Source organism: Magallana gigas, chromosome 5 (assembly GCF_963853765.1).
Source record: "Magallana gigas chromosome 5, xbMagGiga1.1, whole genome shotgun sequence".
Classification (NCBI taxonomy): Eukaryota; Metazoa; Mollusca; class Bivalvia; order Ostreida; family Ostreidae; genus Magallana; species Magallana gigas.
This window is the reverse complement of record NC_088857.1, coordinates 9,035,462-9,060,916: the sequence shown is the minus strand read 5'-3', so window position 1 is coordinate 9,060,916 and position 25,455 is coordinate 9,035,462. Positions and strand designations below refer to the sequence as shown.

The 25,455-nt window shown below is 34.4% G+C and overlaps 1 protein-coding gene across 18 annotated transcripts; it reads right to left on the bottom strand.

Annotated features, from left to right (window-relative positions):
- Window positions 1-988: 988 nt before the first annotated feature.
- On the bottom strand, window positions 989-24,812 carry LOC105325138 (myoneurin). 18 transcript variants are annotated; one of them, XM_034482765.2, is made up of 6 exons: window positions 24,694-24,812; window positions 21,701-21,877; window positions 19,313-20,742; window positions 18,752-19,029; window positions 6,089-6,553; window positions 5,695-5,835 (listed from the first exon to the last, which is right to left on the bottom strand). In XM_034482765.2, exons 2-5 carry the CDS (start codon window positions 21,824-21,826, stop codon window positions 6,138-6,140), a joined length of 2,250 nt encoding a protein of 749 aa, XP_034338656.2. In that variant the 5' UTR covers window positions 21,827-21,877; window positions 24,694-24,812; the 3' UTR covers window positions 5,695-5,835; window positions 6,089-6,137. The 18 variants fall into 18 exon arrangements, with proteins under 18 accessions (XP_034338712.2, XP_034338723.2, XP_034338685.2 ...); XM_011424542.4 differs by lacking the exons at window positions 5,695-5,835; window positions 6,089-6,553 and adding exons at window positions 10,555-10,714; window positions 10,962-11,337; XM_011424536.4 differs by lacking the exons at window positions 5,695-5,835; window positions 6,089-6,553 and adding exons at window positions 13,848-13,987; window positions 14,591-15,040.
- Window positions 24,813-25,455: the final 643 nt, after the last annotated feature.

Here is a 25,455-nt window from a genome sequence, read left to right as displayed (position 1 = left end):
TAATATTTAAAGATAGATTTCAAACTATGTATTATTTAGTAATCGAAACAATTCTAAAAATCGTATGGATCCAAGCACTATTGATATCGAACTCTAGTCTCGTTCAACCAGACGCTCGGCTGTCTCCGTTAATAGCCTCTCTGCTTGTCGGAGATTTACGGAGACAGCCGAGCGTCTGGTTGTACGAGACTTTATTAATCTCTGGCGTAGGAACACATGAGACTACAATAATATCTAAATTGTTCGTATTATATAACATCTGACTATTTTCAAAGTGTTTATGGATAAGTTTCCCTGAATAACAATGCTTCAGCATACATTACATCGAATTTTTCTATTATTTTCAAGAACTAAGTCTTGTCAGCGGTGATGATTTGTGCTTAGGTCCAAACACTGTTTCACCTTCGGTTTGCCAGAGTAACTGCATAGGAGAGTTGATTAAAAATTAACTCCCAAAAACGAAATGTCGTTTCGATCGGGGGTCAGCAATTTTTAAATGATGTGTTATTTCACCTAAATACATTATATCTTATAGAAATGTACAAATGTTATTTAATGCTTCAATTGTGCACGTTGAAAGTTTTTAAATGGCGATTTTATTTTCAGTATGACTTTTAAAATGAGACAAACTTCTTTAAAACCGCTTATTCCCTCTTTAGCTTATACAATGACACATTAAACTTGACTACATATTGTAACAGTCTTACACAGAAAGTGTACAATGATCAATAGCCGACAAATAAACACGATGTCATGTTTTCCAAAGGATTTAATATTATGACAAAGTTCTATTTTGTTAAAATTTATAAAATTGGTTTTTTTGTTACAAAATTCTCAAAGTAATGTATTCGCTATAATGAATTAGTAAGTCGGTTCAGAGCGGAAAACGGAAATGGTACAATAAAACTTGTCCGTATCGGGACGTTCAAATGCTCATTGAGGCCGTATATTAGTTAGATGTTTTTGTATAAGAAATAAAGCATCAACATAATATATCAAAATATGTTTAATTTCCATTTCTGCAGGTAAAACAACGTATTTTTAGTTTTCCGCTGTTTAATCACAAGATAGAAAGCTTTTCTTTGTAATCAAAACAGGTAATACGTATCACCAAATTTGATCTGTGGACCAGTAAATAAATATTTACAGATTCCAAAAACTGAAAAATAACCTACACTGTTACGCTATAACTTTGTTTTTCAACATTTCATGATACAAGTGAAAGCAATTCCTCCGATTCCCTCTCTCACCGATACAAAGAGTGACGTTACATTTAGCACACTTGAACCGGGATTTGGTATTCCATCCAGACTTGGTTCTAATTCTTTGCATTTTGCAAAAAGAGCAATATTTGTTCTTGTTATTGTCATTTCTTGTGGCCACGTGATCCGTATCTACATGTAATTGGCCTTGATAATTCACACGTCCTCCAAACACTGGGTCATCTGAAATGCAATTTCGATAAGATAATTTGAATCCACGTTTATTGTTAGTTAATCGCTACATTAAAAATACTGGAAAATTTACCTGATTTACAATTTCATGCACACGTTTACTATGTTAATTGTAATTTAATCTTCCTTGCATTTCACTGACCTCCATATGCTGTGTAATCATGCAATACTAGTTATATTGTATCATATGTTTGAATAGGGAGAGGACAATCTGACAGAACTTGTGCCCGATCCCAATTCTAAATTGGTACAATAAAAAAACTCATGCTCAAAATAACCAACGTCTTTTAAATACACTTACCAACTTATAACTACGTACTCAGTGATAAATGGAAACTTCTACCCATGCGCGGATCAAGGGGTTTCGACAGTTATTTGCGTTTGCCATTGGGGGGGGGGGGGATTCAAGGCATAATTTTTGCAGGGGGGGGGGGGGGGGGTATGGACCCCCTGATTTTCCTCGAGATCCGCCCATACTATACCGTTTTATAAGCAATACAATTTCACCATTTTCCATAACAGATAAAACACAATTATATCACATCTAATTCTTAAAATGTTTAATTCAATTACACAATCTTAAAGTACATGCATAATATACATCTGTTATACATATTATGTCTGGGTCTGATTCCAAATAAAATCAACATTTAATTTACCGGTGATCAGAGCAAAAACCAAATAAACAATGATCATTGGTACGCTATTCTGTTTTTCAACATTTCATGATACAAATGGAAGCAATTCCGCGGACTCCCCCTCTCTCCGATACAAAGAATAACGTTACATTTAGCACACTTGAATCGGGATTTGGTTTTCCATCCAGACTTGGTTTTAATTCTCTGTATTTTACAAAAATAGCAACCCCTATTCTTGTTATTTTCATTTCTTGTGGCCACATGTCCAAAATCTAATTTGGTTCTAGAACTCACAGATCCTCCAAATTCTGGGTTCTCTGAAAAACAATTCAGACGAGATAATTTGAAATGAAGTCTTTTTATATATGTATCTATACATATACTCACGAACTGGTTTATGAAACTTTAGTAAGCTACCATTTGTAATCAATACATGTTCACCATTTGACATAAAAATAAAACACCGTTTTATTGTATCTAAAATTTACAATGTTTAATTTTACAATCACGAAGTACGTGTAATATACATCTGTTGTCTGGATAAGATCCTACATGATATTAAAATTATATCGCAAATTATTATCCAAACATAGTTATCCCTGGGATCCCCCCTGGACATTTTTCTGGATCCGTGTAGATTAGTTTGTTACGTCTGTTGACAATCGTCATTTAAAGTTACAATCATTACAAAGCAAATCGATGCTACTACTCATTGATGCGAAGGTTTTTTTTAATTTCTAGCGTTATTGAGAACAATTCCATTACGACACGGGCAGAATATATAATGCCATCGTAATAAAACATTTCTTTCACAACTAATTAAGAAAAAAAATCATAATACTACATTTTCTGAATGACAGTAAATAAGCAGGTGTAAAGAGAAAGTTTCATTAACGCAAATTTCGACGACTATTTATTCCAGTGCATGGTTTCAGAAGTCCTAGATCTTCGATTATTGAATACGATTAAATTTTGGACAAAGGTTCCAGTTGCCTTGCTTACCCGTGCACAGAAAGAAGTGCCCCTGTTTAATTTTGATACACTTGTATTTTCCATTGCAAAACCACAAACTGCAAATCATGAAACCACTGTAAGGTCAAGACAATTTCATAAAATGTGATAATGAAAATTATAACAAACCAAAACATTAAACAATTTGACCCCAATAGTTACAAGGTGGTACCAAATGCCAGATCTGTCATACATTTAAAATCTATCTACAAGTGTCGCCGTGTTTTTTCAGACATCCTTCGTATTTGAAAGACTTTCCACACTTCGAGCAGAAAAAGTTTCTCTGATCTGAATGCGATCTCAAATGAACGAGAAGTCGACTCGAACTTGCGAATTTCTTTCCACAAATCTTGCACATCGGGTAGTTGCATTCTGCACTGTGAAACATTTTCTTATGGATGTGGTATCCCGAGGCCGATTTGAAGCCTTTCCCACATGCATCGCAAAAAGCTACGTACACCGACTTATGGTCCACCTTCCTGTGTTCTATAAGATACCGCATGCTGGAAAAAGCGGCGTTACACTCTGGGCAGGAGAGAACACCTTTCTGTGGTGGACTATGGAACGCCACAGAGGATCCTGGCAAAAGAAATGTGCAATACATGAAGGATCAGCTGACCTGTTACATGTTCCACACACTTACAAAAAAACCAGATAAGTATGCATGCAAAAGCGTGTGTATTGTTTAATCACAAAACCATACATCTGAAAGAAAGTTTCACTGATATTTATTCAAGAAAAACATTTATCATGTGACAACCATGTCAAGTAAATTAACAATTCGTTTTGACATAATAACAAATTCTCATAATGAAAAACAATACAAGTATGTACAACAAATAATTATGATTTATGCATCGCAAAATATGGTATTTCAATTATAATACCTCATGAAACAAATCCATAAAACCCGATGACACTGATACTACTTTGCTTTGTTTCTTAGCATTTCATGATACATGTAAAAGCAATTTCGATTCATTCTCTCGCCAAGGCAAAGACTGACATCACATTTCGAACACTTAAACCGTGATTTGATATTGTACCCAGACTTGGTTTTTACTCTATTAATCTTACAAAAATAACAATATTTGTCCTTGTTATTCTCAAGTCTTCTGGCCACGTGTTCTGAACCAAATTGGTCTCGATAAACAAGAAGTCTCCCATTTCCTGGGCAATCTGAAATACAATTTGGTGGAGATAATTTGAAACCTACGAGATACATGTGCCTTTACTTTGTATTCACTCACAATAGTATATACGGAAACTACATGCACACAAAACTCGAGTCTAGATTTAGAGAAGATTTGCATACATATGCAATTTTAACTATTTTTTATTGTCTTATCTCATACAAAATTGTAGCAAACTACCTTTCCACCTTGAATACGGTTAAAAAAGTTGAAAAAGTGCTACATGTAAATGAATCAGTTACTTTGGATTTTACAGTTGCTATTTGTGTGCTGATTAGTATGTAATTTTTTAAAACAAATTTCTTGTAATAAATGTAAAGATTATTTTTCAAGTATTTATCAATTAATCTTATTAACGTAATTCATAAATCAAAACCAATAATATCATAACAAAATTTTCAATTTTAAATAAGTATTTAAACCTATCTCTTTATTTTTGACTCGTATATCATAATCATCTTGGTTCACCTCTGAGAATAAATATTTCCTTGGTTACTAAGTAAACGTTAGGTTCGACATAAGATACGCGTTACAGGTACGAAAAGTCAAGCGTAATCCAGGACTCGAACCCAGGGCCTCTGGCATACCGTGCAAGAGCTACTGAGTTCAGAAACTAGTATATCGACTGATAATAAACGTAATTGAAACAAAAAAATGTCATGAGAATTTGTAATTACTGTTAAATTTTTACCATCAGAACTAACACTTTCTTTGAGTGGGCAAAATGTCACTGATAAACCCAAAGAATACAATTCTTATGAATATGCTGAAATACCCACATGGGCTCTCGTCTATGAAAGTTACCATTTTCACAACGCAAAGTTTGACAAAAATTCTACTTATCTGATGCAAAAAGCGGATAATATTGTTTACACTAACATTAGAGAATGTCACCTTCCAATATATCTAAACTATTATCCATAACGTAGACAAGGTTTTGAATACCATAAATATAGATCAAGTTCTCCTTTTTTGAAAAACGCATTTCCTTGACAATATACCTTGATATTATCAACAGTATTTTCTACAAAGTAAAAGCAAAAATATCATTTCAGAATTTCTTTAAAACATTCTTCACAAAAACATAAAACAAAACGAAGTAAACACAATATTTATTTTTAACTCCATGCAACATGATTTTTATTATCAAACATGCACTTGTGGCAGTTACCAAATATGCATTTATGACGATTAAAAAATAGGCTGATATAAAAATAATGTCCAAAAAACAAGCAAAAAGGGATTGTCTTTCCCCACTCCAAGCTCCTGGAGCACAATACTATGAAAGCTGTGGATAATGGCTATGCAAAAGAAAGCAGTTCCTGTTGCCCTGTTTTCCGGAACACAGACACACGTCACACTCCCTGCAACGGAACAGCGACTTGGGATGCCAGCCGGACCGGGTTTTGATTTTATGCTTTTTACAAAAGACACAATATCTCTCTTTTCTGTCTTCATAGTACGCCAAGGTGTGACCCGGAGCAGGTGCGCGGGGAATGGTAAATGTTGGGTATGCTGTAGACGAGGTTTGTCCGTGACCTACAGGTAAAACTCAATTGCCTTAGCTCCTGTATTTTTTATATTAGAAATTACTACCTTAAGTTATATGCATGAAATTCAAAACTATATCTACGGTACAATCATTATTTACATTACACGACACCGATAAATCAAAAATGTCTTAACTGCATCAACATCACAAGCAATATATATTTTTTCAACATATTTGTTTTTGTAGATCATTCTTAAATAATGTTAAGTGTACATATATACACGTTTGAATGGTATTTACATCTGATTAAACGATGATGCTAATTAGAGCTGGAAAAGTAGCTTCAATGTCATATGTTTTCATAAGATATCCCAAATGCATCTGCTATCAGTCTCTCAGGATTATTCGTGGAACCACCGTTTTGATAAAGAATCTGATGATAGTGCAAGTAGCAGCCCCTTTCGCCTTTACACAAATATACGTCACACAGGCCGCACTTGTGTCTAGCGGAGACTCTGCAGCCACCGGAAGTTCGCCGTCTTGTTATTTTACAGATTAAACACAACCTCTTCTTGTTGCCTGTCAATGAAACTATTTTATGTTTCGCGAACTCATCCCTGAATCCCGCCATTTCGTGCTCCTCGCCTAGATAATCAGGTGGTGTTCCAATAGGCTCATCAGAAACTAACCGGAGATTTCCTTTCATATGACAAGGAACAACAACGATATTTGTGGGAAAATCACGATAAATTGGATGATCACGCCCTGAATAGAAAGAAAACATATTAAGTAAAATTCTGCTACCAAATGCTTTCCTTTCTGAGCCGCCACCAAAAATATACAGGTTTACATAATAACTAAATACAAATGCATAAATATGCATTCAAGAGGTTGAAATATACAAATGAAAATTATTGGACATTGTTTTTAGATAAAATACCTAATGTACATGGAAAAATAGCACCATTATTTGAAATATACAAAATATGACTAATTATAGGAAATACAACAGCAACACAAACAATAAAAACAAAAAATACTTATTAAACCAAAAAAAGCATTATATTCTACTTAAGAAGGCTGAATAAACGGTGAAGTCCGTCTCATAACAATACTTAATATGTACAGTTACTCAACGATCGACGACGCGAATCCGTCGAGTATGGGGTCTACTGCTGAACAACTGAAGCAGGGTCCTTTGAACGAACGTCACTACAGAGCTTTAACCACTCACGCCAGTGATGGGCTGTATGGCATTCTCTATTGCCCCGACATAGGGGTATATTACACTTTTGGCAATGGTAGCGAGTTATAATCATGTTGCCAGATTCGTATTTTACTCCGCCAAGTTTACAGTTCCAACAGGATTTCTGTTTACGGCCCTCGTTGTATATAAGGTTGTGATCCGAAAAGTAATCCAGGAATTCCCTGGGAAAGGTTTTCGCTGCAACAGGGGAAATGGTCATACGGAAGTTTTCCATAATTTGTGCCTGGCGAGATTTAATACCGATTTCTGAAAAATGAAAAACGTCGATATAAAGATGCTAAATGATGTGCTATGTATGGGAAACGTTATGCTCATTTTGATTTTGGTGAATGAAATATGGGGTAAAAAGTTGCACAATAAATACAGTCTGTACTGTTTTCAACACCTTTTATTTCTAATGCAAAGGAACAGTGAAATATAAACCCCTCTCGACTTCACAAATAGATGTACACACAAAATTGTTTTTACAATAATTGCATGATTTCAACATAGCCATCTCTTTATTAATCCACACCACTTAACATCATCGCCAACTGACTAGGGTTGGCCAGAGGTTGTTCAATGTGAAGAGTAAAAAACAATGCAAATTAAATTTTGTTGCACCTTTTTTTATCGCGAGTCAATCTACTACAACATTAACATTACAACAACAACAAAATAAAAAAAAAACAATATTACATGAGAAATAAAACTTTTTCTGATATTTCAACATTGTGTATATACATACTCTACATCAATGTAAAGTATACATGAATGTATGCAAGTACCCTGACACACAGACAAGTACACAGTTTACATTTACATATTAGTTCAGTACTGCTAAAATGTTCTCTACAATAATACATTATTCAACGGACACATATGGCAAAAGTATACAGTTTATATTTACATGTTAGTCCAGTGCTGCTCAAATGCACTATACAATAATACATTATTCAGCGGACACTGATGGCAAAAGTGTTGACCTCATATTCATTGTGGAATCCTAATTTACTGTTTACAGACTATGTCATGCCTCTTCACTGATCGCGCATGCTTGAAGGACTTTCCACACTTTTGGCAGGCATAATATGTCTGATCCGAATGCTTTTTCCGATGCTCAAAAAGTCGACTCGAACTGGAGAATTTTTTCCCACAAATCTTGCAAAAAGGGACGTTGCTGTCAGAGCTGTGACGTATTTTCTGATGGTTCCGATAGCCAGAGGTCGATCTGAAGACTTTTCCACATTCTTCACACATAACGTGGTAAGACGATTTATGCACAGTTCTCCTGTGTTCTAGAAGGGCCTCCATGCTAGAAAAAGAGCCGTTACACTCTGGGCAGGAGAAAGTGCCTTGTTCTTGAAGCCCCATAGAGAATCCTAGCAAAAGAAATGTAACATAACATCAGATGTGTTCCGATCTTTTTTTTCACCTAAAATAATTAAAACAAACATGTATGGATAAATTTGCAAATTCTAACACCAAGCCACCACAGATTCTCTTTTTTGTCATCTGTTAAAGACAAAAAAATAATTTCTAGTACAAAAATAGAAATCTTTATTCATTATAAAATCTGTACAACCATCTTGTATTTTACAAATGCATTAATAAATGGATGAATATATCAAAATACATTTAAGTACAATTTACTTCAATATTTTTACATTTATACATGTTTATACAATAAAATATTTGTTAGCAACTCAGATCAACGTTGGTGCGGATATCTTAGTGAATAAAGGCTGTTACAGTTCCGTTATTTGCTATTGTGTCGGTTAGCTAAATGACGATTCATGTCCGCTTTGTGCTTGAAAGTTGAAATACAAAACTGGCATTTGAAGTGTCTTTGCTCCGAGTGTGACTTCATATGACGGTTGAGGTGACTTCGGGATTGCGCAACCTTTCCACAAAAATCACACTTAAGCTGCACGGCTGGAAAATGAACTTTTTTATGCAGATAACACCCTTGCTGCGTTTTGAACATCAGACCACACACGTCGCAATACGTAGCGTAGCCATGCTTCCTGACGTGCTCGCCGAATGCGTCGCCATCCTGGTTCGGGGCCCGAAACCCGCAGATGACACAAGACATTGGCACCGCAACAGATTCTGTTACCTCTTGTTCTGTAGAAGTGTCCTGTTCTGGTTGATCTACAGGAAAAATATAGATGTTTATAGCGACGAAAGTTAACCCATTTATAATACTATCCCAATCTGTGTAATGCGCACTGTATTACGTCGACATTCGACAAACAGGTATCAAAAAATCTACCCAGGTATACATAAAATTTGTTGACATTGTGTAATTTGTTTTACTCTGCTTAAAAATGCTCATCAAACTCATATTTAACAATGTATTTATTTAAAAAATATGTCTACTCTCGTTCAAACATAATTACAAACAAAACAAATTATAGAGAGCAAATGAAAATTCAATAAGAAACTTAACAACTGTCACAAGTGGCCTATAGAACAATACAGTAACATTGATATTTTCTTAATCAAAATTACATTTCATAGTATAATGAATTCGTACACTTCCTAATTCTTTTTAAAGGATTCATAAGAACTATACTTCATCGGCACACGCATGAGATTTAAGGGAGCTGGCATATTTGTACGACTTTTGACATCGTTTACAAGTAAATGCCTTTGAACTAGAGTGGGAGAGTTGGTGCCGCATCAGTCGACTAGCACTTGCGAACTGTTTTCCACATACGGGGCATTTTGGGAAATCCGGTCTGACTGTGTGGTATATCTTTTTGTGGATTGAATATCCAGACGAGGATTTAAATCCTTTATTACACATGTAACAGAACCACGTAAACTGCGAGGGCGCACTTTGGTCATATTCCTGAAAATTCCGGGAAAATTTTATTGGACGTCTTTGTCCCGTACCAGCCATTGTGCAATGTTGAACTTGAACATATGTCCCTAAAGAAAGTAAAAAGGGAATTCAGAATTAAGAATCCGCACAAGTATGGCTCACTTATTTGTTTTTTTTCACGCGACAGAAAAAAAAATTCTGTTGCTTAAGGTAATGAGATTCATGCACTCCTTAAAACGAAGGGGAGGGTGACCATGACTAAATTAAGGTAGTTTAGCAATTTCGTTCTCTGTAAAACTAAAAAAAAAAATCAAAGGTCTGTAATCTGTTTTTGAATTTTATCCATAGAATTACATCTACACCTATAAATTATAACAAAATGATGTACGTATAAATCCAGCATACAAAAAAAGGAGAAAAAACATTCAAAATCGAAATGATTAAAACATAAGTTAAGAAGGACTCTTATGATGAGTACAAATCACATGTTTTTGTAGATGGTCTTTGCGTTTGAAACGAGTGCCACAAATAGAACAAGAGAACGGTTTAGCCGTGGAATGCATGGTCATGTGCCGCCGCAAATGATGTTTAGTCTGAAATCGTTTTCCACATACGTTGCACTCGGGGCATTCTTCGGCCGATCCATGGTTCATTTTCATGTGAAACTTGAAACCGTCGGCCGAAATGAAATATTTTCCACATTCCCTACAAATAGCACACACGCTCTGATTCTCAATGACTGCCATATGATGCAGGAATTGTTTTTCATCAACAAACCAGGCACCGCAATTCCTGCAAGACATTCCTTGAAACGGCTGAGAAGACTTCGATCCATTATGAATGGCAAGTCCTGTAGAAGAGATTAAATTGCAGTTAAGAGTCATGATTTTTTCTCGAAATTCAATGGGCATATTTTTGTGCAATATCGAAATGACATTCCTCAAAACACAGTCATCGCATGCATTTCAATTTTTGTAACTAGCCCAACATTCGATTTTTAAACACCTGAAAAAACATTCTGTATAAATTGTCGATAATCTAAATGACAGTACTTGTAACGAATAGTTTATATAACAACATTTTATAGTTGCGTTTACGTGTTGCTGCTAGGTGCAAACGGTTTTCCGTGTCTCCTTCGAACGTGATCCCATAAATGGTCTTTCCGTTTAAAACAACTGGCGCATAGTTCACATTTATGTGGTCTATCTTGGGAATGAATTACCAGATGCCTCTTGTAGTGACACAAGAAACTAAATGTCTTTTGGCAATGAGGGCAAATGTACGGTTCATTTTCTTCCTGTGGTTTTTGTGCGTGTTCCACCGAACCTCCCTCCCTTACATCTCTTCCAGTAAAACTGTGTCGGGATCTTAAATGAGAATCTAACTCTGCATCGCTGCTACATATCTCATTGCAAAACTGACACTTGCTTCTGTTTAAAGTTCGTAGATCGCTTGTCCCGAAAGATTGATGTGCTGAAAATACAGCAAAGTTTCGTTAAGATATCGTTGCAAGTCAGTTTGAAAATTATGCATGTATATGCAATTTTCCCTTCACCATTAAGTGTGTATCTGTGTGTGGCTGCACTTAGAAGTTCATATAAATGTCACATCGTTTCTAAGCAAGACAAGTTGATGTGACCAATACACTACATACGACGAAATCAATTTCGAGACTCAAGTGTTTATCCTGCGACTTCTTGCAACACAATTCAATCAATATCGTGTTGAACAACAACTAAAATGTGTGTCCCTTGAACAGCTTTAAGTTTATATAGACATGTGCTTATTTCTGCAGCTGGACATTGTATATCTATACATTTAAAAGCATTACAATTAAGAAGTCCATATTACACAGTATTTTTCAAATAAATGAATAACAAAGTATGGCTTTAACAAGCTATGATCCTAAAGCTACGGTAGTTAATAACAACTAAAAAGCGCACACAAAGGAAACAGCACTTTAGAACATCATCCAGTAATTTGTTACTCTGCACAAATTAAAATAGATGATCTGCAACAAACATGGATGAGTACCGAGATCTACGGTATTATTCTTGTTGTACATACTCCTGATTTTTACAAAAGCGCAAATGGTTTTTAGCATTGTCTTTCGATTTGAAAGCTTTGAAGCAGTTTGAGCAGTGGAATGGTCTCTCCCCCGTGTGAACCACCATGTGGCGGTTCAGGTTGTAGTTATCCTGGAAACACTTCCCACACACTTCACACTCAGGTAAATTGAGCGGAACCTTGTGTTTGGCCTGTAGATGGTACTTGTACGTGGATGGCACAAAAAACACTTTGTCGCACTTTTCACATTTCTCACAGAAACTTCTTCCTTCGTCAACCTTAATATGACGAACTAACTCCGTACTGTTCTGAAAAGTTTTCGAACATATTTTGCAGGTGTACATATCCAGTTTCCTAGAAACGCGGTATGGCGACCTTTCTTTCATTCTCTTAATTCCTCCTAAAACAAAACAAACCAATTAAATAGAGGTATAATACAAAACGTTTATATGTATTTGTATCGATACGAATGGGCTCACGTTTCTCTATATACGAGGACAATAAAAGGAAGGCAACAACTACCTGTTTGATACAAACATAATTCACTTTCCAAATCACTAATTACAATATTTCAAAAAGGAGATAACTAAATACATGTAATTAAAAATTTTAAAAAAATTGAGGAACCAATACATGTACCAAAGCAATGGGCAATTTCGATTAATAACGGACGCTTGTTATTGTTAATTGTTTATTCTTTAGGCCAAATGACTCATGGCTTACTATTGCATTTTATGTGTAGAATATTATACACTCTATACAAAACTGCAACAAGTATTAGCAGCAACTGAGAAAAAACTCGGTATTCTTTATGATACAGACAGTTGCTGCAGGGAAATCATAACATACAAGATTAAAATACTGATTCAAACTTTTTAATTAATCAAATACAATTATACAAAGAAATCATTACAGTTACAACATGCACATTACACACACAGAAAACGTGTCTATGATAAAAAAAAAATGTTTATGATCCCTGTTCATGGCGTTTCAAGTGATTCTGTAATACCCAATTGAATTTAAATGCCATCGTACAAACTTTGCAGACGAAAGGTCTCGAGGAAGAGTGAATCTTCATGTGTCTCTTCAGCAGACTTGGGGTTTGAAATTTCTTACCACATTTCGAACACGGGTGGCTTAGACTCTGATCAGAATGAAACATCATCATATGGTGTCCATATCCCTCTCTTGACTTAAAATACTTTGGACAAATTTCACACATTGCTATATAACCGTGATAGACTCGCAAGTGTTCCAACTTATTAGTGGGTTCCACAAAATGTCCGCACACCTTGCAAGCATTATCAACAAACAGGTCGACAAGATGTGAAGACGGGTTTTCAACAGGTGAATGACAGGAAATTGCATGATCTAGCAGCTGGTCGTGCGTGTCAAAGTAAGTGTGGCATGACTGACACTGTTCCACGAGTCCATGGACGTTCCTCATATGGAAGTCTATCCGGGACTTTTCAATCGACACTCCACATTTCTTGCAACACTCTTTGGTTTTTGAAATCTCGATAGGTTCTATTGAAAAGAATAAAACAATCAAATAAGTGATCAGGGCAAATCTGTTGTTATAGTACACAGTGTACTAGTTACATAAGCAAACACTATTTCTATCATTATGCTACGGGAAACAGATATCACTGAGGAGGATCTTTGTCGTTCTCTTGTACCGATAAATGACTACTTTCATGTCTCTTCCAACTTTCTTTAAATCTGAATGTTCTATAACACACTCTACAAGTATACGGCCGATCGTCAGAATGACAACGCAGGTGTCTTTTAACAAAACTGGGACCCTGAAAGCTTTTTCCACATATAGGACAAAAATGAACTTCTCCCGCTGACGTTGACCCGTGCATTAGTTTCATGTGGTAGTTATAGCCGGATTTCGACTTGAACGTTTTGCCACACAATCCACAAATGGCAACTTGGTGATTTTCCATTGAATGTTTGAGCAGGGAATCTTGATTAGGGAATGCCAATCCACAGCAAAGACGACAGGTGTTGATGGCAAAGTCGGATGTGGTAGCATCAGCACGCTTGCCTGACAAAGAAAATAGAACCTTTTTTGGAATCAGTTTATTGATGGTTCCTACAACTGGCTTTAGTATGCATGCATCGTTATGTTATAATCAATATTCGATTGTGGTCTTGCCTTGTTAAATAACATGCTAACACACTATAAGCACCTTCATTTGAAAATCATACAAATTTAAGTTTGAAGCCCCATTTAAACTTCTTATTGAAGAAACCACCAATTCAGACAGTAACTGTTACAGAGTATTTTTGTCGTCTTTGCATAATTTTCACAACTTTTAAACAAGAATGCTTGTTCATTTCAAGCTCAATATATTTTTCATGTCTTTGTAGATCGTTTACTACTGGTGAATCTTCAATGCATTTGCAGTTGGTTAAGTTAACGAAAAATAGCATTATTTGCAGGTTGGAGTATTCCTGGTCAAGTCCGTGCTCCATGTTATGAATTGTTCTGCCTTGTTCAGTGCAAAACACCATGCGTTCGAGTTTTGGCAATTCTTCAACAGTTGAAGAACACATATTTTGATCGAGATTTCGTTTTCATTCTTGTAAATCTTATTTAAATTGCCAACGTCCAAAGTATATATATATATATATATATATAGCATACTTAAAAGGTTTATCCATTACTTGGGTATCTTTTTTGAATTATCGCCGTCTTTGCATGAGAATTTCAAGTGAAGTTGCAAGTCTTGTTTATGTTTGTAAGATTTTCCACATTTGCCACAAACAAACGGTTTTTCATTAGAATGGCTTCTTTCATGAATCAGTAAATTACTAGCGGCTGGAAAACATTTCCCACAGGTTTTACAAGATGGTAAATCCGATTTGGAACCGTGTTTCATCTTTTTATGTGTATTGTATCCTTGTAGAGACCGGTAACCTTTTCCACATATCTCACAAATAAAGACGTAGCCATGATTTTGAACTTCTTTGAAATGCTGCTGCAATTCTAACTTAGATTGGCAACTCATTCCGCAGATTTTACACCTATATTCAAATGAATCTTCACTGTCCGTCTGCCATTGGATTTCTGATCTTTCTTGTGACAGCTTAAGTCCTACGAAAAGAGGGAAGACTTCGTCAATTTCTCAATCAGGACAGGATGTAAGGAGGAACAAGTGTATTAAAGAAGAATTCACTTCTAGTATATGTAACATACCGAAACTTGGTAAGACGGAATCAGGCACATATTTATTTTGTCCTCAAAAACAGTACGGTGCCGATATAAGGTGCGCAATACTTGTCAGACTTCACCAAGTTCTTATAAGTTAACAATAAAAGCAACAAGCACAAAACATCATTGGATTTATTATTTACAAAGTATGTAATTAAAGAAAACATTATTTTTTGGAAAAAAAGTTTTTCTTGCAACCATATTTAACATGCAACATGAAATGCTAATGCAGTTTTTTTTTTTTTTACAAAAAAACCCACATGGTACACCAATAAACAATAAGTGATGCATTATATGTGAACTATATGAGATCTATGAAGTGTGGAGTTTCATATGGGCCGTTAAGTTTGTTTTAAACCGGAATCCTCTGTGACACACGTGACATACAAAGGGTCGATTTTCCGAGTGACATGCCATATGCCGTTTTACAAGACTTGGAGACTGGAACTTCTTCCCACAGATTAAACAAGAGAAAAGTTCACTACCAGACCCATGTTTCATGTTGTTATGATAATTGTAACCTAGCTGAGACTTAAACGGCTTACTGCAATGGTAGCAGTAAGCCCTGTACCCGTGAATGCGTAAATTATGGCTAGTGAAACTTCTGGAGTCTGCAAACACAAGGTTGCAATCTTTACATCGTAGTGTTGTGTTGCTCTCGCGGAGAGAAGACTGGGAAATTGGTCCTATCAAAAACAAAAATGGACAATAAATGGTGGACTGGTTCTCTTTCTTAAAACACTTCATTTTTTTATTTTATTGTGGCTCCTTTTTTTCTATGATTTGGTATGCATCATCAATTTTTCTTAGGTAATTTACTATTCTGTGTCTATCTTTGACCTATTTAGTACATGTACAAAGATGTACGTGTACCATCAAATATTTTATACATTCCATAACCTGTTCAAATGCATAAACTTAATGTACCCGTATTTGTACCACAATAACATACATTTTCATATAAATTTGAAGGTTCGTATTAACATAATACATGTCAATAGGGCAATAAAACTGTTTTTATTTCATAAAAATTAATGAACACATTATCATAGATTTCGAATGTAAAATGTATTTTGACAAACTACTACATTGCTTGTACTGTAAATGTACTTGTAAAAAAAAAAGTTCATATAAATATTTCAATAAGCTTTCTCAGTTTTATAACCAGTCAACATTGCAATATACATGTATTAAAAAAAATCAAAATTATTGGTGTGTGAATACTTTGTATACGTCAATTGTAAATTTTTGGGTGATACCTTAAAAACCAATATACTGAATACATGGAATAAACATTCACATACTGATGAACAAATAAAAAAATCTAAAACTGACAACCATTATTTGCAAGAACAAAATGAGTCAAATTTGAAATGAAAAAAAAAACATAGTAAATACTAAATGTAACTCATCTGGCATAATTCAGGTGATCAATAACTGTGCATTGCCCGGCAGCCTTACACTCAAAAACCAAGGAAAGTCATTCCTTTAATAATTATACAAAATAACAGTAATAAGGACATGCATTGTTGTTTGTTGACCGAATAAATTAATTCAAATTTGAAAATATACATGCAAATGCATTTCACACATTTGAACAACTAAGAGATAAACATAGGGTTGATAAATCTGAGTTGTTCAATGTAAGCAATAAATTGTGTAAACCAACAAGGTATGTCGTCCTAGGCCAGGACTTTTTTAACTTTCTGCTTGTAGAAATTAAAATCTATAGCCACATCACAGCAGTCTCTACATCATTTGTGTAAAAATGCTAGATGAGAGATAATAGTATTGTTTCAACTTAATCAAGAGAAAAACAACAAACTCATTTACTCTTTATACCTGTGACAAACCACTATCTTTATTAACACTTACTATTATACAGGACATACAATGATCAACTTAATGATCCTTCTTGGAGTACAATTCATCTGTCTTAAAAACATTCCTTGAAACACTAATAGTACACATTCTTACATAATTATATTACACTGTCTATGGTGACAAAATCAAACCCATGAAGAATAGACAACTTTGCCTTCGTTTCTTATGCAACACTGCCAGAAAAAAATCCACACTTGTCTCACCCCAATACATCTGTACATGTAATACACAAACCATGATCTGCCATGTGCACATTTAAGTGGTTTAAATAAGAGCTCTAATGACAATAAAGATTACTTCAGCATTGCATTTCTGACTTTCATGCGCTTTTCATTTCTCAAGAGTCTGGTCCCTACTTCAATTATAAGGACCCACAATTCTCATAATTTTTTGAAGTATGGTATGTTTTAGCCTCGCCTGGGTGAATTCATTCATTCCATATCACCAAAGCAATAAACAGGAGATGAACTGAATGAGTGTAGATCATGTGGATCATGAATGTTTGGTACCATTGCAAACATTTCACACAGAACATGCACTAAAGCCAGTACCTGAGTTTACAAGTTCATTTCTGATGAGTTGTTTTTTTTCTTAATATTGCATATGGTACAAATCTTTCTTGTTCCACAGTTGAATAAACTAGTAAATGCATAGGTGTTAATAAACATATGATTAAAATCAATGGAGTTTTATTTCAACATTGCTAGTCATCCAATTTAACCTTAAAATTTGTGTGTATATGTTTAATTAAAAATTTTTATACAAATAAATGATTTTCTTGCATGTTGATATAAGAAGATGACCAAAATGATCTATAATATATGATCTTAAAATACATGAAATAATGAGCAGAAACTGAAAGATGAAACTTTTTGCAAACTCTTTGTCAATTAAAGTTTGTTTCTTAAAAATTGCTTGAGGGTATCATGGGTATCAAAAATCCCAAAAATAAGTTGTCTGACCTGCAATGATGCAATATTCTCCTAATAATTTGTTAAGAATGGTGAAATTTGTAAGGAGACATTTCCAACGAAAAGTAACTCAACTACTCAATAACTGGATTGTTCACTCAAATCAAATGCTTAGTCATATTTATTAATATATAAATTGACTGCATTATCAGATTTTGAATTTAGACTAGCCGATTATTTTGGCTAATTATGCACTACATCTGTTGGTGCAATAAATATAGCCTCAGAATCAGTAAGGAAAAGACGTTAAATATAACCCCTCCCCCCACCCCAACCCCCTTAATGTAAACAAATTGTTTTATAATGTGAATGTCACATGAAATTCTTAGATTAGTGTTGTTTGTAAAATTTATATGGCTGACATATTTTTGTTACCATATTAGATTTCTGAATTTAAAAAATTTACTATGGATTTAAATGCATGCAATAGAATATTAAAAAAAATCCGAAATACATTTACATTCTCAACAGTAAGCCAACATGGACAACTATTTAGGAAGTCTTAAATTTTGTTTAATGATACTAGATGTATTTTGAAAGTAAAGTTAAGAATGCAAACTTAAAAATACTCATAGGAAATGATTTTTCCCTGACAACACTAATATACTATTGTTCTAGGCAAAGGATCTGGATGGTTAAATATATCAAATGTAAGCTAGAATTTTCATTCATTTTTATTTAAAACTCGCTTTAAAATTTCACCATCCTTAATGCTATGAAGATAAAACTTTCTGCCTACCTTTATTAAAGGATGCATCTTGCCACGAGATATTTGGATCTGCACCAAAACTGCCACTTTCATTGGAGAAATCTTCTCTCGACCAGTCCCCTGGAGGGTCTTCTATTTCGCTCTGTTCCGTGGAATCGTCCCGACTGCCCAGATTAAGGGGCTGCTTGCTGTCGTCAGGGACGTCTACATACATGTCCAGACCCCCAGTATCTTCCTCATCCTCCTCCTCTATCTTGATTACAGTCAAGTCAGCAACAGACTCTTTAGACTTTTCCCCAGTATTCCCACTGTAATAAGTTTTGTTATACATACATCAACAATACATTTAACACTTCCTATTGGCATCTCTCCAAACTCCTTTTTATCCCTAAAAAGGTTCACCTCTTAACACTGTCATTTTTCTATCCAAATATATTTGCAAGTGAATTGGTTACTGAACATACTCAAGTTACAATTACTATCTTGTTTCTTCTCATTTGTCAAATGTTACTACCATTGCTGATATATAGCAAATTTACAAAAGTGCCTTTTTTTAAGATAATTAAAATCAGTACACTTCTTATTTCTTACCTCTGAGAAGCTACAGGCTCAGATGCAGCCAGCAACCTTTCTACATCTTCAGCATGCATCTCAATGGATTTCTGATTAACTGGGTCTTTTTCTTGAGATTTGTGTGCCGATTGCTCTTGTGCCTGTTGACCTTGTTTAGCATTATCTGTAGGAGGCTGGTCAATCACAACTGTTTGTTGTCTTCGTGATGCTTCTGTTAAGGATTTAGTGGGTGATGGCAATGTTGGAGTAGTTTCTGCAACATTCCTGGGACTCATGGCAGTAGTGCTAGCAGGGGTGGGTGGTATCTGAGGACTGTTTGACTGTGAACTGCTAACCCCTGTAAAACTAACTTGCGATGCACTGCCTGCAGCAAAGCTGGCTTGAGAAGGACTGCCAGCAGCAAAGGACTTTTGAGAGTTTTGTACACCAGACATTGACATGTGCTTCAGCTGTGGAGGGTGACTTGGGTGTGGTGCTGCTCTTGGCTGTGTCTGTTTAGCAGCTGCTGATTGGCTGAACTGTTGTTGCTGTCTTTGGAAAGATCCATCTACTTCAGTCCTTGGAGACTGGGACTGGTCGGAACTGTATGGAGACTGTCTCTGTGTTGATCTTCCTGGCTGTGAAATGTCATAACTTGTAGAAGGTCTATCATTTGTAGAGTCTGAACGCACTCTACTGGTATTTGATGGTTTGCTTTGTGAGGGTACTGATAAACTTGAAACATCTATTATCTGTAAGTCGCTGTCTCCACCTTTCACCTGGCCAGCAACAGATATAGACATACTTTTCTGGATAGGGGGTCTATCTGACTTCCTGGGCCACCCATCTGGATCTCTTTCTGGAGGTTCAGATGTTACCATCTCTATGGTATCCTCTAGAATTTCGATTACCCCTGGTTGTGGCTTTGGTTGTTGGTAACCTGACCCAAGCCTTGGAACACGTTCAAATGGGTCTTGTGTGTAACTGTGTGCCATGCTGAACCTATCATCAACTCTACCCATCATGCCTGGACCCCCAGACTGCACTCTTGCCCTCTTGCTACCTGGACTAGGAGGTCTTCCACTGCTTTCAGAGGATCTCTTCATCGCACCATCCTGCACAGTCTTTTGTATGTCTGTAGAACAGACATAACGGAATTCTACACTGTCCTGCACCTCAAAATTAGCACCTTCATATGATGACATACCAGATTTAGCATTTAAACACTTTTGAAAATCAACACAGCATTTTGCTACACTGTCCGCATGCAGAAGTTTCGCAATTTTCTCAACATCTTTGCAGTTTTCTTCTGTCAACATCATATAGCCTTCATACAAATACTGCAAAAATGTATTAATAGAGTTCTGTTTTATATCAGAATTGAGTCGTACTTCCAGATGAGATCCTACTGATGCATTTTCCATGTGCTGAAGCATTGGGCAGGCAGCAATCAGGACCAATCTGTGAGCCTGCAAAAACATCAATGGATAAACATTTCATTCACTCAAGATCATTCTCGATATAGATATAATAACATTGTAAAGTATTTGTTGGGGTAATTTCGGGGTTCAGCATTGAGATTTGTTTTAAATGAAGAATGTTTGAACTCACCTAGTCCAAAAAAAAATATGAATGAATAAAGAATTTTCATTTATTTTTAAATACCATGTATATTGTATACTCTGGTATACCTATCAATAACTTTCAGACTTGTTCTTGTCCTTTTAAGAATGAAGTCTGTAATTCATTTTATAAAAATTCCAGTATCTGATCATTTCAAATTCAACTTCTCTCTTTATGTAGCAAATTTATGAATTCATGTACATATGATATGACCAGTACATTTTATTTGAAGTTATTGTCTTCACAGAAAAGAGGACTAAAGTCACAAAATTCTACTATGACTGAAAGATTCTATTTGTGGCATGTCCAAACATCAGAAAAGAAATTCTTTACTGGTTCAGAAAATCGAACTAAAATCAATATTAGAAAAGTGTTAAATTCACATATCAAAGTCATTTGAAAAAATTTTATACATGATTATAAAACAGATATATAAGATAAACAAAATATAAGGAATTGTAAGGTCAAGGTCATAGACTGAACATTTGGCACCCTTAAATTTCTTTCACTAATTCTCTTTTCTATATAATCTATTTCTTCAAAATAAGCTAAACCTAAAGTGAGATGAAAGGACTGAAGATTATATTAAAAAGAATGAAAAATAATGCAGTGGTGCATGCCAATTGAAGTTTTACAAAGCCATGTGCCCTGCTTGAATAATGAATATCTTTGATAAAACAGTATGTCAATTTTAATCAAGTTTAGCTATATGGAAATAAATTGATGAAGGATTATGTTTCCACCAATGTAATTTCTAATTAATACTGCAATCTTTGTATGTTGTAATACAATTTTTTAGCATACCTTTGTTTGAGTGTTTCCTGTCTTGATGACTGCGTCACACAGCAGCTGGTTTTTCCACATCTGAGCCACCTGCCTCATGATGGAGCTCGAGTAGATCTGGTTCATGTACACCTTCTGGTAGTTCATGTTGAATGTTCAGATGTCCTTACAAGAATCTTTGTTGGATGATAATTCTGCCTGAAATGAAATAAAAAATAATGTTGATTCATTTTATAAAACTAGCTGTCAGTTACAATGTGATTTGATTTTAATGCAATGTTACAATTATGGTGAGAAGAAATGCAATGCAGGTACATAAGTAACAAACGTTTGTTTTTGCAGAAGTTATGACAATTTAAAAAAAAAAAAAGTTTGTTTCCGCTTTCTTAACAATTTCAGGTCCGCTTTCTTAACAATTTCAGGATAAAAAATTCCCAAATGCATAATTATTTACAACTTGCGTTTGTGGAGCTGCTTTTTGGTCAGTGGATTTGCCGTAATTGATTAAAGCTTGCTTAATTCTATCCTGAATGATCAAGTAATGGGGACAACACTGATGATAATTATTTTAAGAGCTTCTTACAACTGGACTGAACCCCTGTGGTGACCTAAGAAGCCCAACTAGCAGAGTCATCTTTTGGGTTGGTTAATTGGGTTATACAGCATGCACAGCATTATGCAGTTTATGCTGTTATGAGTGATGCATTTTAAAGTGATCAGAAATTTACATACACCCCCCCCCCCCGGTAAATTATCGGGAAGACAGAAGCATTGGTTGATATCTGGTAATAAGATAATAAACCTTCCAAGTAAATGCTTAGATTATCAGGAAATCATTTACACGTAGGTACATGTAGACTTTGTGAACAGATCTTCTGCATTACGGCTGTAATTGGGTAACAGGGTTTTACTAATACCCGTAAATACACAAGATATCTGTAACATATTAGACAGAATTATGCTTATAAGATATTAGAAATATCTTATCTTTGAAATGAAATATAATAATTTCACATCATGTAGATTTGGTTCCCTTTCCTAAATTTGATTTGATTTTTTTTCTATTTAGTATTTAAAAAAAAATATTTTTTAATCTGTCTGTGGGTTTTTAAAAAAAATTGTAAATCAACACGTCTCAATCATTTGAAAAAAATGAAGTCTCCTTATTTTCCTGCCCACTGCACAATTTCAAATTCTGTAAATCAACATGTGTAAATAAAATTTTTAAAACAAATTAAACTCTTCATAATTCTGACAATTTCCCTATATTTTTTGTGTCTTCCTTTTTACTCTTGGTTAGTTCCTGAGAACATCATGTGAATATAAAGAAGGCATTTAGATGATATATTAATATATCTTAAATTTTCCCAATTTGACAAAAAATGTTGATAATTTTCCCAATGGAAAGGGACCTGGTCCCTGTACCAAAAAGAGCTGTGACAGCCCTGCAAAAAAACTATATTGTATAAATTATTCAAGAGAAAATTACTTATTTATAGAGTTAAGAAAGGGACCATATTTCACGATGGAAGGTTTTCAATAAGGAAATAAACATTTTTAATAACTCAGTAGCTCTAGAGAACTGTAACATTAGCTTCCTATTTTCAATGCAGACAATATTTCCAGAAAGTTAGTGCATTGGGATATCTTCAGTTTGCTCCGAAAAACATGGTACTAGAAAAATTCTTTAATGATATTGGCATATGAACATATATTTTTCATAGAGTCAAGGAAAAATAACTCCAACAGGTTGGGACCACTCTCCCAATTGGGATATAATAGTCGGTTTGGGATATAATAGCCCAAATGGGATATAAATTTTAAGTGCAAAAAATAAAAAAATTTGATTTTGAAATTTTTGATATAAATCCGCATTAGAATAGATGAAATACAACAACTTTTGGTAAACAACTTTTTCTGTAGCTGTACTATTACTGAGATTGATCCCTCAGTTTATCCAAAACTTCTTGGGGATCAATCTTACAAACTATAGAAATATAGAAAAACTTCTTAACCAAAAGTTGTTGTGTTTTATTTACATTAATGCGGAATTATTTCAAAAATTTAAAAAAAAAAAAAATATTATTTTTGCACTTAAAATGTATATCCCATTTGGGCTATTATATCCCAAACGGGCTATTATATCCCATTTGGGAGAGTGGTCCCAACCTGTCCAATGTTTGCATAAAATTAGCTTATTTCATGCCATATCCCAAATTTTACATAAATAATGTACATTTATTACAACAATATAATTAATTTTAGATATAAATCCATTTTATTTGTTAAAAAAAGAAAAATGTAAATAATTATAAACAATAAACTGCTTTCTCTATAAATTATTCATGTGGACTGAAGGTAGCGATCATTGCAGTAAAAATTTATAAAACGTGCTAATGCAGATTAGATATTTTTTCATCAATGCCGACATTTTCATATCCTGCATGAATAACCAAAGAAAGCATTTTATTGTTTAAATAAAATTAAATATTTTAACAAATCATAATCAAGATTTATATATCAAAACACTTTCATATTCACACATAATGATAAAAAAACATTTATTTCATCTGAACTAGTTAGCATAAACGTCCCTAAATAAATTCATGCACATCGCTATCACTCTCATGTCACCAGGCTCCTAGATATCGGCCATTTTTATTTTCGATGCATTCCATGTACATCTCTTTAAACAGATTTCTCCGTTTAGAAAAGTTGAACTTACCTAAATAAATGGCATACAAAAGACATTAAATTATCTAACTTTCAGTGAAAAAAGAATTAATCAATGACCATGAAATAAACTTACACATACCATGCATTCTAAACAATGAAAAATTGTGGGTTTTTAAAAATGCCTTTGTTTCACATCTTGTTTCACACGTCCAGTTATCGCGCTTTTAAGGTCTATATATAGAAAAACGAGTTGACGGCCACTTCGAGCTAAAATCTTAACAAATGTGCTCTATAATACATATTTATGATTACTTGCAACAAATGGCATCAGTATTTACCTTCTCAATTTGCGCTAGCATCAAGTTTTGGATGATTTCTAATGCTGCTTCGCGCACCTGCTTCCCACCATTATAATATTCTTCTCTAATAATTAAAACCGAACTGAACACAACAACATTATCCGGAAGAGCGGAGAAATCAATATTTATAATCTACATGAAGAATGCCTTTATGAAAATGATTTTCCCATGCAAACTGTGATTAACTATAAAGATAGAAACAGCAAAAGTAATTAAACATCATTAATCAATTAAGTTTCCTCGACACAAAGACCCTTATTTTATATGATTTTTTGGGGTAAATTTTCAGTGAAATTGGAAACTTGTTTTGACTGTAAACTTTTTTAGAGCTTTTAAAAAACTTGATCTCAATTGATGCGTAATAGGATTATGAATAAATATATGCTAAAGTGGTCCGGTTCCCTGGTCAATTTTGTATTTTATGATTAAATAAATATTTCTGAAAATTAAAACTGTTATTATTTTTATATCTTTTAAATCTATGAATAAAATCTAAAGAATACATGTAACAAATAACAAGTAAAGCACTAATTAAACAATGATATTTTACGAAGAAATTTAAACTTAACAAAAAACAAAATATTAGAAAAAAAAATCATTTTATGCAAATATAATTTATTTTGTGCCGTATTGTTTTTTACATGCACGTCCGCAATCATTGTTTCACGTTTTTACACACACAATTCTACGTACATGCGAAATTTTTACACCGAGTAAAATAATGATGGGGTTTCTTGTGAT